General features: G+C 46.6%; 1 protein-coding gene across 1 annotated transcript in view; it reads right to left on the bottom strand.

Annotated features, from left to right (window-relative positions):
* GRK5 (G protein-coupled receptor kinase 5) overlaps positions 1-11,294 on the bottom strand; it is a 217,268-nt gene extending 205,974 nt beyond the window's left edge. Inside the window, exon 1 of the mRNA XM_047824946.1 lies at positions 11,033-11,294. Within this exon, the coding sequence (XP_047680902.1) occupies positions 11,033-11,084 (52 nt within the window). The 5' untranslated portion in view covers positions 11,085-11,294. The remainder of the gene's footprint in view (positions 1-11,032) is intronic.
* Positions 11,295-16,906: the final 5,612 nt, after the last annotated feature.

The following is a 16,906-nucleotide window of genomic DNA, read 5'->3' as shown; positions in this document are numbered from 1 at the left end:
ATCCTAAGACATTCTTTGCCATTCAAGTTTGGGGCCCAATTCCTTGTCCCCCACCCCTCCCCTATTTTTCCTAGGGCTTGGAGTTCCTCCTCACAGATGTTATCCGAACATCCCAACAAGCTCCTCCCGAGTGCACTAACAGACAACATCGAGATGAAGCAGAACACATTTCTGCATCAGCCATTACCAAGCTGTTTTTCTTGGGCCATTTGCTGACCCTCCAGCTTGTTTTCATTTCACAAGTGGTGTAAAACCCTTGCCAAGGTAGAACTCCGTTTTCAAATGACGTTTCTCCAGACCTTTTATCAGCTATGCCCACCAATTACATTGGCTGGGCGCCCTCTGTCCTGCAGCTGAGTAGTTCTATCCTTCACCCCTCCCTCCCTTCCTGACCTGGTTAAGCTAGAAGGTTCACCTTCCCTTGCAGGGCCAGAGCAAAGGCCTGACTTCCTGTCCCCTCCTTACCAGGCAGTGACATCATGCTGCCTCTCCAGCATCTCAAGTTTGACGGGGACCCCCTAGGAAGAGACCCTCTCAGCTGCAAAGATCCTTGGAAAGTAAAGCTGCTAAATTAATGCAACACACACACACACACACACACACACACACACGTTACTGTCTTCTAAATGCAAACATTTAAAGTTTACCACTGAAAAATGGAAAGAGGTTAACCCTGAAAAGCTTTTCTGGAGGAAAAGGCTGCCTCGCCCCAGGACGGAGATAGGGATGCCCTGAGATCTGGCAGAGGACTCACTCTGGCGGGCTCCCCCCACCTCCCCCACCCCAGCCCCCTACTTTTTAATCAAGTAAAGAAAACTGCAGAGACCCGAGCACACACCTAAGGTGCCATCAGGCAGAGGTGCCTGAGGGCAGGGATCTCCCAAGGGGTAGCAAGCACCCCAGGAAGGGGGGCATGGGGCAGACGTGACCGGCAAGGGGTAAGCCAATGCCAGCAGGAACGGGCCTGCCCAGTGCCATGCGTCAGCTCTGCCGAGGAAAGGGAGCAGCACGCTGACAATGACATACCCTCACCACCACCCATCTGGTTTAACACCCTGTCCCTGAGGGGCGATTCTGTGGCCTCTGTGGCAAGATTCTCTCCAAGCTCTGCCAGGACGACAGGCCAAGAGCCTGACCTTGCTCTTTTGATGTGTCCGTATGTGTGAGGGATGGGGGAGGGAGGAAGATGCAGCTAGGAGAACACCAGTAATGGGGCTCCAGAAAGGACCAGAGCCATGGGTGCACACATATAGCCCCCTCCTCAGTCACAGATTCATTTGAGTTGATAAACAGTTCTACTTACTTACTTACTTTATTTATTTACTTACTTACCTACTTATTTATTTATTTAGACAGAGAGACAGAGAGAAGTAGGCTCCACTCTCAGCATGGAGCCCGACACAGGGCTCGATCCCACAACTGTGAGATCATGACCTGAGCTGAAATCAAGAGTTGGGTGCTTAACCAACTGAGCCACCCAGACACCCTAGGTGTTTCCATTTTAAAATGAAACTGTTTGGTGACACGTGGGTGGCTCAGTCGGTTAAACATCCGACTTCGGCTCAGGTCATGATCTCACAGTTCATAAGTTTGAGCCCCGTGTTGGGCTCTGTGCTGACAGCTTGGAGCCTGGAGCCTGCTTTGGATTCTGTGTCTCCCTCTCTCTCTGCCCCTCCTCTGCTCATGATCTGTCTCTCTCTGTCACAAAAATAAATAGAAACATTTTTAAAAAATGATAAAATGAGGGGCACCTGGGTGGCTCAGTCAGTTGAGTGTCCGACTTCAGCTCAGGATGTGATCTCACGGTTTGTGGGTTCGAGCCCCGCGTTGGGCTCTGTGCTGACAGCTCAGAGCCTGGAGCCTGCTTCGGATTCTGTGTCTCCCTCTCTCTCTCCCTCCCCTGCTCACACACCGTTTCTCTCTCTCTCAAAAATAAATAAATATTTCAAAAATTAAAAATAAATAAAAATAAAGTAAAAGTGTTTAGGTGTTTCCATTTTAGAGTAAAGCTGTTTATGGGGTACCTGGGTGTCTCTCTCTCCCTCAGCCCCTCTCCCCCACTCGTGCTTGCTCACTCTCTCTGTCTGAATAAATAAATAAATAAATAAATAAATAAATAATAAACAAATAAATAAAATGGAAACACCTAATGTGAGGATTCACCTATCAGTAGTCATTCACAACCTAGTAGGAATTACTTCATCCCATGTCTCCCAAATTGGCATTGACCTGAAATCAGGGTGTGTGAGGGCAATTATACTCCCATTTTACCTTTGTCAGGAAATCTGACAGAGACCCTCTTTCTCTTCCATAATTGCAACCTCATGGGCATTTATTTTTTTAATGTTTATTTATTTTTGAGAGATCGAGAGAGAGAGAGAGAGAGAGAGAGAGAGAGTACAGGCAGGGGAGGGGCAGAGAGAGAGGGAGACACAGAATCCAAAGCAGGCTCCAGGCTCCGAGCTGTCAGCACAGAGCCCAATGCGGGGCTTGAACTCACAAACTATGAGATCATGAGCTGAGCCGAAGTTGGAAGTTTAACCGACTGAGCCACCCAGGCGCCCTGGGCATTTACATTTAGAAACCACACTGCCCTGAGAAATGAGTTTGCTTTTTGGCTTACATGACACGGAGGGGAAAGATTTAGTTTGGAACATTAAAGGACTGCGGAAGGTCGCTCGAGGAAAGCCCACAGTTCAAGTGAGTTCCTTTCTCTCAACTCAGTTTCCCCATCTATTAAACCAGGGTAATCTCTAGTCTGGAAAGTAGGGAACAGACTAATAGACCAACTGAGAAGGCTTGGGGCAGCCAAGGCACTGGCCACAGTGGGCCTCTGCCACCGCACAACAGGGCAATCATCTTATCTGTTTATCTCAGTTTCTTTTGCTTTCCCCAAATGCGCGGAAGTTGTCCTTCCAGGTTCATTTCATTGGTGCCTTTTAAAGAAAGATTGATACTCCACAGATTGCAAATTCCTAGAGACAAGGCAGGCCCTATGGAAATTAGCCTAATTTATTACTGACTTCTGTCAGGAGGATGTTACCAGTCAACTCTGGCACAACTTCAAATAGAGTTCCTTGCTTCAGACACCAAAGAACAGCAACTAACTGTTTTATTGTTTCCAATGCTTATGCTGCTCTAAGCAGCTCTAACTGGGTTATCTTTAAAATCTTTCAACTCTCACAGGCGACAGTTTTTAAGAAGAAATCATTTGAAAGCAGATCCAAAGATGGTGTGTTTTTGACATCTTTCTCCACCGTCTTATTCCAATCTGTCCTGTTCAGAAGAAATGGAAAGCCTTAAAATTGTTTTACCTATTTTCACCCTTATTTTAAAACACCTTCTTGAAGTCCACAGAAAGAGTTGGGTTGTTGGGGGTTTTTTTCCCCCTTCCTTCTGTGGATTTACTGTATATATAACTTTTTTTTTCTTAATAAAATGATTGTTTTAAAATATCCTCAGGGCGCCTGGGTGGCTCAGTCGGTTGACCGTCCAACTCTTGGTTTTGGCTCAGGTCATGATCTCACGGTTCGTGAGATCAAGTCCCGTGTCAGGGTCCTTGATGACAGCACAGAGCCCACTGGGGATTCTCTCTCTCCCTCTCTCTACCCCTCCTGCACTCACACACGGGCATGCCCCCCACTCTCTCTCTTTCTCTCTCAAAGTAAATTTTAAAAACTTTAAAAAATAAAATAAAATAAAATATCTTCACATCAGGAGTTTCAAGAAGGAACATAGGGCTCTGTCTGCATCTATAATATGCACTTAATTTGAATCAGGAAAGTCAGATAGTTGCTCAATCTAGGCAAATTTCTCAACAAGATATGAAAAAATAAAAATATGACTGGCTCATCACCACCACGAATATCTATGAGTGTCCTTGAACTAAATTTTTCTCCGAAGTGACTCATTCCTAATCCCTAATCCCCCAGCTCCCCTCCCTGCCTCTGCCTTTTTCCCTCTCTCTTCTCCACACCCTCCCATTTCCCTCACTCTCGCTCCTTTACCTTCCCCCCAGTTTCCATGTCAGAAGCTAGGGGGCTATTGCCCTCTTCAACTGAATATGCAGAACTCTAGAGCCGCTATGTCCAAATGAACTTTTTGCAGTGCTGGGAATATTCTATATCTGCACAGTCCAACCCAGTAACTGCATTTGAAATGTGGTTAGCATACTTAAGGAACTGAATTTTTTAATTTGAATCATTAAAATGTAAATAGCACAAGCAGCTAGTAGTTACCATGTTTGGACAGCACACCAAGCTAGAGAACTAGATGCCTTCAACCCTTCCAGGTCATTCCAGGTGACAGAGGACGTGCTCAAACCAGTCCCAACAAAAAGCCAGAAAGGAAGGCGGCCTCCTCCGTCGTCACTCCAGAAGGGCGGCCCATCAGCCCCACCCAGGCCACTGCCCTAGCTCCAAGGTTCCACCTGGAAGGCACCCCGGCACACCACTCTTCCCCTTGGATCTTGTCATGTCTCAACCAAATGGTCCTCCTGCCACTGCTTCGAGTGTTTTCCATTTGCAGGAACGCAGGAACTGACCTTCAGGAAATCACAATGTCTTGGAAAATTAGCAGTTGTCCTGCACACGTCAGCCTGTCCCTCAAGTATGACCTTTGATTATCCTTAAAGTATACTTTGGTCCCTCAGGCTACTGAGGACCAAGTTCCAAGTTCTAGGAACGCCGAAGGCAATACAGTAACCTAGCTATGCAGGTCACGTCACAGCACCATCAACTTCAGCTTTTGGGAGGAAAAAAAGTCTAGTTCTACTCATATCTGATTTACCAGTTTAAAAGCCCAAGACAAGGGGCGGCTGGGTGGCTCAGTCAGTTGAGCATCTGACTTCAGCTCAGGTCATGATCTCATGGCTCATGAGTTCAAGCCCCACATTGGGCTCTGTGCTGACGGTGCAAAGCCTGCTTGGGATTCTCTCTCTCCCCCTCTCTTTCTGCCCCTTCCCCACTCACACATGCTCCCTCTTTCTCAAAATAAATAAATAAACTTAAAAAACAAGCCTAAGACTTGGGACACCTGGGTGGCTCAGTTAGTTGAGCGTTGGGCTCTTTGATTTCTGCTCAGGTCATGATCTCACAGTTTGTGAGTTTGAGCCCCTGCATCAGGCTCTGTGCTGACAGCATGGGGACAGCATTCCCTCTCCCTCTCTCTCTGCCCCTCTCCTGTTAGTGCACTCTCTCTCTCTCACTCTCGAAATAAATAAGTAAACAAAATTTTTAAAAGTCTAACATGAAAACGATGACAGGCCCCTGACCTCTAGCAGCGTGTCTATAAGGCTGATATCCTCCCACAGCGTCCTTCAACAACAGATGCTGAATGAATGAATAAATGAATGAATGAGTGAGTAATTCTACTCTTAAGAATCTCCGAAGACAAATTAAGAATGGTTTTCTTAACCTTTGGTTAACCAATGGTTGGAGGGGGCATGGGTGATGGTCTAGTGAGGAAATAACTGCTTTCTTTTTAAAAGGTAGCATGATCGGGGCGCCTGGGTGGTTCAGTTGGTTGAGCACCCAACTTCGGCTCGGGTCATGATCCCACAGTTCATGAGGTGGAGCCCCGCATCAGGCTCTCTGCTGACAGTGCAGAGCCTGCTTTAGATTCTCTGTTCCCCCTTCTCTCTCCGCCCCTCCCCCCTCCTCAAAAATAAACATTTAAAAAATAATAAATAATAAAATAGCACCTTCTTATTTAAAAAATAATTTAAAAATTAAAGGTAGCATGATTTGGGGGGTGCCTGGGTGCCTCAGTCGGTTAAGCATCTGACTCTTGATTTGGGCTCAGATCATGATCTTACAAGTTCGTGAGTTCAAGCCCCAAGTAGGCATTCTCTTTCTCTCCCTCTCTTTCTGTCCCTCCCCTGCTTGAGTGTGCGTGCTCCCACTCTCTCGATCTCTCTCAAAATAAATAAATAAACTTAAAAAAAAAAAAAAGGGTAGCATGATTTATACAAAATGGTGTGTGTCCTCCAGCGTTTGAATGGTAGTAAATGGAACAACATGGTCTTTACCCCAAAAAGATAAATTTTAAGATGTTTGATTGATTGATTAAAATCTTTTCAATCTTTAGGATATTTTAAAATAAAATCTTCCCTGAAATAGAACAGAAAGTGTTTTAAAGTAGAAATCACTCCCATTATCTAAGCCCGCATGAGCCATTTTAATCATTTAAAATCACACCTTAAAACCCTTTATCTTCGCTATTCTATTTTGATATGAGGTGTGGGGGCTGGAGGGAATAGGACTGGAGAAATTCCTGAAATTCCTTCTCTACACATCACCTGTTTGTAGTCACCTTCTCTCATGTTCTCAAGTTTCCTTTCGGTTGCATGGTCCACCGCAGTGATATCTTTTGGTAACCATAAGACTTTTTTTTTTACTTCAAAACAAATGTCTAGCTATCATAATGCTTTACCTTGAGCCACAGATATATTGGCAACAAATCTGAACTTTAACTATTGCCCGCAGTCCTGGACGGTTTCCCAAGAACACTGGGAGCTCCCAGGTGTGAGGTGAATAGCCCTTGGTAAAGGTGGATTTGGCCATATGTTGAGCTCTTTCCTGAATCCGCATGGACATTACTAAAGACTTCAGCCCAGACCCAAAGTGTATCATTTAGCAAGCCACTGCAAGAGCTACAGCACGAATCAAGCTTTTTGGAGTTTGGAATCTGACAAGAAGCAGCTAAGCTACTGGAAGATAAGAGCCTTGTGAGCATTTATCCGATGATTTTTAAAACAGGCAACTGGATTAATTAAAACCGTCACTTGAAGTCTTTCTGTAAGAGAGCTAGGCCTTCTGAAAACATCGCTTTTGGTGTCTGTACCTTACAGTTGTCAGTACTGAAAAGAAACTTAGAGAAAATCAACGGCAGTTTCATTTATCGGCATTGTACTTAATGGGCCAGGCAGCTTTTCGCCAGGGTGAACGCTGTTCCTCTTGCTCTCCCGTACGGTTAAGATCGAAGCGAGAGGCCGCGGGGTGGAATCAGTATGCCTGCCGACGGCAGTAAGGAGGCTTAAGCTTCAGAGACATTCCAGCGTTCTAATAACGAAATATACGGACATGTCGGTTTTATCATCATGAACTAGGGGTGCAAGGCAAAGAGGATGGGGAGCGGGGGTAGGGGGTGGCGAGACACGGACTTTCGGTCCTGTTGTGGAATGCTGAGGCTGTGGGGGAAGAGCCTGCCCCTCACAGATTCCCTCCCTCCTCCTACTATCCCTAGCCTCTGCTAGCACACAGCTTCACCTTTTCCCCAGGCCCCTATCTCATCAGGAAGAGCCAGGCCAACAAGTCACAGAGTTGTCGGACAGAAAAGTTCCTACGCACTCTGCTTTTTGGCAAGTGTGACCAATGGCCAAGTCATTACATTTCTGACTTCTGGGTTCCTGTGCTCAGTGTCTGCTAAGATCATGAGCGGGAAAATATGATCAGTACTCCCTCTGTCGTCCTTATCAATCAGATATGGCCATTGCTGGCCCTGTGAAGGAAGGTGAGCCCGGGCAGAATGGCTTCTCATCGCTGTTCACTCAATGAGTGAGGCGAGAGATCTAGAATATGAGAAAAACATAAAAACCTTTACTGCAACAATAAAACTGAAAAGAAACACACAAAAGGAATTCTGCAAACACTCTTTCTCACTATTATTTCAACGCCAGCTTGCGTGCCAATTTTCTGAGATTCTAAAATGTAAACAGATAGATAGAGAGAGAGTTAGTCTGGATCTCTTTTCATTAAATGCTTAATCACTTAGCTCATTTCCATAAACTGGCATGAATTCAGCCTCAACTTCTCTTTTTCCTTAACCACTTTTTAGGAGAGTAATCTGAAGTTCCTAAGAGTGATCAAGGCAATGTTTTCTCATGAGACCAGGACAAATAAACAGCCCACAACATACATTTGGATGGTTTAAAATTTTGAACCTACATCTTCCGAGATCTATCTTTTCTTATTCCAAAACAATTTTCACAAAGGTGCCGTGAGTTTGCTTTGTTTTGTAATGACTAACAATGAATCATTTGACTCTAATCCACTTATAGATTTTCTATTTTATTGCTATATTCATGTTTTCCCCTCATACATATTTTATTATGGTAAGAATTTGAATATACAGTGAATTAAGAAGCCATCTGCCTTTAAGAATGCATAATAATAACAAAAGATAGGCCCCAAAATTACCCACCAACATGGACAACTACAATTTCCTTTATAACATTTCCAAAGTGTGTCTGTCTTTCTTCAAGGCCTGTTTCTCTATTGTTTGGGACAAATGTGACTTTTACTTGAAAGCCACATTTTAAATTGTTTACAATGTATTTTGTTAAGTGAACTAAATTAAATTTCACATACGCCCATTATATTTCTCATCTGTAACCTTTCACAAGAATCTCCAAGTAAGAAGTGCTTTAGAACATTCTAAACAACTTGGATTATTAAAGATACTAGAAATTTTACGTTAGATGTTTCATTAAACTGAAATTTTCATTTCTGAATATTTAGAAAATTTATTTTTCTCTTCTCAGTTATATACGTGAAGTCACTCTTTCAAACTAAGGAGTTTTCCCCCAAAATTGCTTTTATTTCTAAAACCTTCCACACTAACTAGAAGCCATGTGCTCACATATTTAATAAAGACCCAGTGAGAAGAAAGTGGAAGCACTTAAAATCGTGGATTCTCTTTAAACATAAGAAAAAAGGAAAGAAAGACACATTAAAAAATGCAACTTCCATGTCAGTGATTAATTTTTCTCATTCATGTGTCAGTCTCTCTGTTTCCTTACAGACAAGGCCCTCTCCATTTCAAAGACATCGTCCAAAGCTATTTTCTCACTGTGAGATGACTACCAAACTCCCCGAGAAATTGAAAAGACTTCCAAACGCAAAGGAAGTGAAAGGCACATTCTCCAGCACTTTTAATCACTGTAATTCGGTCATTCCATATAGGCTTCCGGCCTTCAGTTCTCTTCCCTACTGTTCTGAAAAACCCAATTTGTTAACCTGCCAAACAAAAATATCAGGCTGTGGAAAAAAAAAAAAAAAAAACGAGAGAGACCAGTTTAGGAGAGAAAATTGATAACACTTTGCCAACTCCAAGCAAAACATTTTAAAAGAAGCCACCAAATGCTGAAAGAAGAAAACAGCATGCCCCAGGCAAACGGATGTGTAGAGCAGCAAATCTAAAGAACAGAATTTCTCCTTAGGGGAGAAACCAGTGAAATTTGCAAAGCCTCCAGCACCACCATATCCAGCGATTTCCCAAGAAATAATTTCAGAATGGAGGGAGGGTGGAAAACTTTCCCAGCCCCCAAGCCCTAAGATATGCCACCACGTCTCGCCACTAGGTGGCGGTCGCAAAGGCGGCGAGAGGGGGGCTGTTTTCGCCTCTTCTTTCCCTCCAGGACGCACAGCCCAGTCCAGGGGAGAGCCCACTAGATCTCACCTCGATCCTGTTCGCTAAAATGCCAGGTTAGGTAAAAAGAAAAAAGCTCAGGGCTTACAACCTGAAATCACCAAGTAACAGCCTCGCCTACAAATCTGTTCTCACCAAAGCTGACCAATGGAGCGGGGACGGACGTGCATATTTTAAACTCTGCTGGGGTTTTCAAAGCAAACCTTCCAGGCGGCTGGTTTAGAGCACATGTGACGACGAAATTACGACGTGAAGCCTGGGTTGAGTTACTGGGCTGTGCATCACCCACCCGCACAGCGTGTACAGAGCCACAAGGTGATGGAACTGGCTGGGTAAACATGAATCGTTTTATTGCGAGCCAGAAATTCTTCCTTCATTCATCAAAGCGGGTGAATGAAAATATGAAGTAGCTAAGGCATTTTTGTGCACTGCCCCCTGAGTCTCCTTCTGAAGTCAAGACCTTACTTAGGCTCCCTTCTACCTGGGGCGTCAAATAAAGCCTCCTCCCATGAAAGAGAAAAACCACTTCCCCTTTTTGTAAAACGACTGCACGCCAGAGCTCAAATCTTGGCAAAAGAGATGTTACATAAATTCCAGGTGTTCCTAAATATGTATGTATGTTTACATGCAATCATTTTAGGAAGCATCTAAGTTTCTGGGCCACTTTTTCTTTTCTTCTCTTTTCTTTTCATCTCAAGGAAGAGGCCAAATGTGTGTTTATAGCTTTGACCGGGGCTTTTACCCACTTCGTTTTGACGATATTTCCTGCCAGCTAAATGCAGGAAATCTAATAATTTGCACCCAAAATGCATCTAAGCACCCAGCACACTTACCTTTCCTTTTTTTTTAACTGAACCCAGATCAGGCAGTTCAGTTACCTCTCCCTCCCATCACCAAAGGGGAAAAAACCCAACTCTGAAATACCGAATTATTTTCTAGGTGATTTGTACAGCCATTCTCCCGTTATTCTATGAACAGGCTAATTCCTTAACATCTTACTTTGCCTTTAAAAAGCTTCCTTCCACACGACGGGATTTCCCTAAGAAACATTCCCAGCGGATGGTTTCCAGCAATAGCCTATATCAACTCAGCCTGCGCAAGCAAAGACTTGGCTTCTGCTAATTCCACTCCCCCCCCTCCCCGCCCAACACACACACACACACACACACACACACACACACACACACACACCCCAATTCACACACACACCAATTCACACTCACAGAACCATCCCGGGCCGACTGGAAAAGCTATTTTGTTTGCATGTTTGCCCATCTCTTCCTGAATGAATGCTTTTCCAACTGACCTTTCAACAGCTGCCGAGAAGGCACGGTCTGTAAGGTTAGAGCCGGAAACTAAGGGATATTTTAACATCCTAATCCCTGCAACCTCTACGTTTCTCGTTCTCTACCCAAGTCCAGATTCTGTGATCCCAAGGGCAGGAACCCTGAAGCGCCTGCAGAGCAGCTCTCCGAGGTGTCCTGCTCGCGACCAACTCACTGCAGGCATCCTGCACACGCACAACCCCAGCCTACTCGCTGCCCGACACCCGCACCCTGGCCCGTGGCGAATACGCCAGGCACGCACCAGCCCTGCCTCTTACCTTCCCTGGCTTTCAGCAAGACCGTGTTGGCCACGATGTTTTCCAGCTCCATTGACAGTCGGCGGTCAGCGAGGGAGCCTGCCGGCGGGGCTGTCAGCTGCTGGGGGTGCTGCCGCTGCTGCTGCCGCTGCTCGGGCTGCCGCTGCTGCTGCCGGAGCCGGGAGCCGGGAGCGAGCAGCCCGCCTTGCCTACCGCATTATTCCTGCTCTTATCCCTCGGAGTTTTCCCCCTCTGCGAAGAGGAGCTGCCGCCGCCGCTTCTTCCTCCCTCTGTGTCCCCCCTCCCCCCTCCCTCAACACTTTCCCCCCCACCCCCCACCCTCCGCGTTTCTCTGTCACTCCATTCTCCACCCCTCCGGCTCCCTCGGATGCTTTAATGCCTCGGATGCTTCTGCCTCCCCTCCGTCCCTCCCGGGGGTGTGGTACTAGCAGGCTTGGGCGGCCGCACTGCGCAGGCGCCAGGCGGGCCGCGCCTCCTGTCTCGGCGCTCACAGGGCCGGGCCTGCTGGGACTTGGAGTCCTCAGGACCCGCGGCGCTGGGGCCAGACTGGCGCGCGGCTGCCGGAGTCCGAGACCCGCCCCGGGACTCTCACCCAGAGTCAAGGCGGGCGCGGCCCGGGGAGGATAGGGGCGCGGGGTTGCGTGGGGGCAGCGGGCGAATCGAAGGCGGTTCGGCCGAGTCGGAGCCCCCCCAGTCCCGGGGCCGGGCTCCCTCTGGCCCGCTTCCCGCCTTGCCGAGAGCCGGGAAAGCGAAGTCCACGGGCCACGGCGGCGGCGGCGGCGGCGGCGGCGGCGGCGGCGGCGGGCGTAGCGCCGCGTTCCGGCAGGAGCCGGCGCCGGTCCTGGCCGCCCCTCCGGGCGTGCTCGGGTGGGAGGAAGGTCAGCCCGGCGGGCTCCGCACGCTGCGGCCGGCCAGAGTGCGCGGTCTCACACGCACACGAGCCGGGACGCCGACAAAGGTGTACTTTGTTTCCGCCGAGGGCGCGAAGGGGTCTGCGAGTCGGCGGCGACCCGGCGCTGGTGGCGGCGTGGGTAGCCGTGCGGCCTGAGCGCCCCCTGGTGGCCGCGGGGTGGCGGCGCGGCGGCAGGTCCACGCGGACCGCGCCCCCCAGGGCTCGGCACCGCTTCCGCGCGCTGGCGGGCACTCGGGAGATCCGGGCGTGGGAAGCGGCTCCTTTCTGCTAATAAAGTGCCTTGCAGCAAGCGGGACCCGCGATTCCACGATCCTCGTTACAATCAAACATTCCGATTTATGAAAACGCACACGGAATCGCCCGAGTCGGCCGTGGACAACAGTAATGAGTAACGGCAGGGAGCCTGTGTTGGAGATAACGTTTTCAGATTCCAAGCGTATTTATCTTGGGGCTCTGAGCGCCTTTCAGCTGTCTGCTCAGAACATCAAGCCTTCAGATCTACTCTCAGCCTCTCTCCCTTGCTTCCTTTGAACGTCCCACTCCTGGGAAATGGGCCCTCAGTCACCCGTGGTCGGCGACGAGTGTCCTCCGGGCTGGGGGAGGGGCGGCTGGCCCCAAGGAACAATGAGGGCTTTGCCTCCTCTGCATCCTGTGGGCCGGATATCCGTTCAGAAACCCGGCTCTGGGCCTTCTCTGCCAAAAAGGAGGAAACCTTCTGTCCCTAGGGCTGCCAGGAAGTGGCAGGGAGGTGCCGGGAGAAACAGAGAACAATTACTACACATTGGAGAATGTACAGGAATTAATAGACTTTCGAAGCCTTGGAAACCGGAATGGTCGCAGATTTTAACAGCACAGCATTGTCTTGTGCCTGATGCCATATACCCACCACCACCGCTTCCTGGTGTCTGGGTTTGGGTCTGGGGGTCTCCCTGAGCCTCACTTGATCTTGTCTGCAGAGTGGAGGCAATAACCGTATGCCTGTCAGAAGACTGGGAGCTGAGCAGATGACTTTTTAGGCATCTTCCACTGTAGGAATTACTGTTCTAAGCAACCCAGCCAGGCTTGGTCTTGGCTATATATCCACATGCCCAGAGGCGTGATTTATAACGATAGGGTATTTCTCTGAATCCTAGAACTGGCCGCATCTTAGAGCTCACCAACTACAGCCCGAGGCCTGTTGGAACCCAAAGTTTGTATGACTGCACATTAAAGCAAAACAAAATAAAACTAAGCAAAGTTGATTGTCTTTAGATGGTTTGTGCTCCGAAGCAGCCTTCTCAAACTTTTATGTGCATAGAGATCACCTAGGGACCTTGTTAAAATGCAGATCTGTTTCACTAGGTCTGTCCTGAGATTCTGCTATTTCTAACAAACACCAAGGTTCTGTCAATCCTGCTGGTCAGTGGACCACACTTTGAGTAGCAAAGTTTTATGGTTAGCCATATTATCTGGTTATCCTATCTGTGGTTATCATATTATGTTGTTAGCCAACACTCTTATTATCTTATACCCAGCCCAGGTCCCCAGTGATTGCCTAATTTTACCTAGTTGGCCTTTGTAGACATTTGAGTTTGTAACTCTGGAAAATCCTGCCTGTCCCGACTGATTTGACAGATGTGAAACAGACCCAGAGAGAATAAGTGGGTTCTGCACGGTCATTCAGCAAGTGAAAGCCTAGCTACTCTCTCTGCTGCATGGTAAGACATCCTGCCTACAAAATAAATGGTTACACTTCAAGTATCTGTGCCTCTGTGAGGAAATTAGGACATTCCAAAGGGAGAATGGAATGATAGTGGCTAAATTTACTGGATCCAACTGTGGGCCAGGTCCTGTGCTAAGTGCTTTACATGGATTATTGCATTGAACACAACATCCGGATGAGGTAGAGAACATAGCCCACTTTTATAAAGTCACCAGGTTAGGAGAAGTTTTATACATTGCCTAAGGTCACACAACTAAGAAGCAGAAGATGTGGGATTTGAACCTAGCAGTCTGACTCAGAGTCTATGCACTTAATTTCTGGCTACCTCAGGCTAGCCAGCAAAACTTGGCTGCAATAGACCTATTTGGCTGCCAGAGTGAACTTAAATTGTATTGTAAGAAAGCAAAGCAGGCAGTTGGCTAAGTGATTAAGACTTAAGGGGGTTTTCCACTCCACCATTATAGCTTCCTATAATTCCACCATTATAGCCTTATTCCTTTCAATTAACTGCATTAACAGCTGCAGTCTTCTAGAGAACTGGGTTTGATTCGAGAAAGAGTCGTCTATTAAATATCAATAGATCAGTAGAGAATCTTGCTAGCTGAGCGCAAGAATGGAAATCCAAATGGAAAAGTGGTGAGTTTGAGAGGGATGGGAATATGTCAAATACTGGCTTCCAAATCCACTTGGGATCAGGTGACCCAGAAATGCAAAAAAGCCACAGTGTCTCACTCTTCATTTGGCACCTGTATGACATGGCTAACGTTGCTTGCTGGGTCAGAGTTCTTGTAAACAGAAATCAACTATTCAGGAAAGCCACAAACTTATCTTGGTCCTAAAATACAGATTGCTTTTGCCAGAGTAATCCAACTGGCTTTCTGAATAGTACTGGATCTGGAGTTTTCAAGCCTTTCCTGGCATCACAGCTTCCTAATCATCAGGAAACAGCTGGAGATAATGCTTTCATTCTCCCGTTTATTCTTTCCTTCTTCGGAGTTTACCGCCATGTGCCAAGCGCTGTGGGGAAAGCAACGGTGATTTCCCATGGGAGCTGGCCAGTGGGAAGGAAAGCAAACTGGAAGGCAGACTACCAAGATAGAATAGAATAAGGATCGTTTTGGACACAAACACAAGGACTTTGGAAACAGAGAGGAAGATTCCAAGAGAGGAGAAATGAGAGCTGAAAGTGGGATTGGAAGTGTGAGGTTTCCAGTAACATTCCCTCCTCTGAGAAGTCCCTTCGTGGATGGTCCCAGGGGTTACCAAATTTGACATTAAAAATTTTGCCATGCTGTAGACCGCTGATCATTCTTCTATTTACTTAATATTTATCTTTACAGTCAAGTCACTTTAAAAATTTTTTTTAACATTTATTTATTTTTGAGACAGAGAGAGACAGAGCATGAATGGGGGAGGGTCAGAGAGAGAGGGAGACACAGAATCTGAAACAGGCTCCAGGCTCTGAGCTGTCAGTGCAGAGCCCGACGCGGGGCTCGAACTCACGGACCGCGAGATCGTGACCTGAGCCGAAGTCAGACACTTAACCGACTGAGCCACCCAGGCGCCCCAACAGTCAAGTCACTTTTAAAAACATTTATTCATTCTAATTAACAATATTTATGAAATGGGGGTAGTAGTAGAAACATCACAGTTTGGAAACAAGTGACCTCCAAGCAACATGTGGGGCTTTAGCAGCCTTTGGTTTCAAGATGAACCAGCTGATCTTCATAAATGTGTTGGGAGGCTTCATCCTATTGTTGTCAGATGACTATGACCTTTAGACATCTAAACACCCATTTTTGGGTTCTTGCATGCAAGTTCAGAAAAGAGGTTCCTGCCAATATGCACACGTCTACTGATGGTCCCAGCCACACGTGGTCTCTATGCTCTTGGAACTACAGCACTTTAACGTGGCCTTCTTTAGTGGGAAGGAAAGGCCTCCTTCTTGGCGCCATATTCAGTTAGGAATGTCTCCACAGTAGATCAGCTTGTGTCCTGAATAGGTACAAAGTTGTTGCCTCCATTGTATAGAGAGGAAACTGAGCCTTAGAGAATTAGGTCTGTTGCCCAAGGTCAACGGGTAAGTGAGCAGTGAGGCTAGTCATTTAGGTATCTGCCTTCTATACTTGATGGCCTGAAATGTGTCTATATCATCTTCCAATTCCCTTGTCTATAGAATCTAGTAAATGCCTTGCACGTTGTGAGTATATAGCAATATTTTCTGACTTGGAGCAAACATGGCATGACGTAGCCCCACCTAGGCCTCCGGGATCCGGTTAATCCATTCTAGTTAACTATCAAAATCCCCATGTCCCTGCCAGATCAGATATTAAAAAGGAAAAGTAGGAGACTTACCTCCTGGTATCAGAGGTCAGTATCACAGAAAGTCATGGACAATCTCAGTCCCCAGAACTCCCGCTTCTCTGGCTATACTTCCACCCTCAAATCCAGCTGTCTCCTGCAATCAGCCCAGTAGTTAAACTGATAGCACAATTATTTTTTTTTTAACTAAGCAGACAAATTTTAATTCACTTTTCAGACAGAGTGAAACACAAGATAGTCACTCCAAAAATGGTGCACAGAAAGCTGGACATTTTTTGTTTCGTTCAGCACTGAGCACTCAGATTTAGGTGGAGGAAAATGCTTAACTCGGTAAGGAAATTGCACAGCAAAAGTATAAAAATTAATCCAGAGTGGAAGGAGGAAAAATAGTCTCTTTTCTAGTAATCTACTTAAAAGCCAATGATTTTCTGTTAATACAGATAAGAAAAGAATCCAAACCATCATCAAAAAAGAACAACAACAAAAAACCCACTTCTGGTCTTCTTATGAGTAGCATCTATGAGGCCAGACGTGACCAAATCCAGGTTCATTTGTTGGAGCCTGGAGGCCTACAGTGGAACTATGGATACCATCATGACAATAAAGGTAGAATTTCTTCTTAAAGAGGAGGTGAGATGAATTGAATGCAAAATTTGGCGCCCTTAAAGCCAGATGACTCATAGGTGAAAGGGGCTCTCCAGCAGTTTTGACCTTAATGCTGCAATAACATAAACTTTCTCTTACTCCCGAGACTCTGGGCCCAATTATCTCCAAGACATGAATATGAAGGTTTTACTGTCCTAAAATAAGCCATGGCAGGTACGTGAATATTTGACCCAATAAAAGGAGGGCATACTTGCTCCCTCCTTGAAGTCCCAGCCAGCCAGTTATATGCTAAATGGGATCTGTCAAATACTCGGAGTTTAAAAATGTAATG

This window comes from Prionailurus viverrinus, chromosome D2, assembly GCF_022837055.1.
Source record: "Prionailurus viverrinus isolate Anna chromosome D2, UM_Priviv_1.0, whole genome shotgun sequence".
NCBI lineage: Eukaryota > Metazoa > Chordata > Mammalia > Carnivora > Felidae > Prionailurus > Prionailurus viverrinus.
The sequence above is the reverse complement of the archived record's forward strand: the minus strand, read 5'-3'. Positions and strand labels throughout refer to the sequence as shown.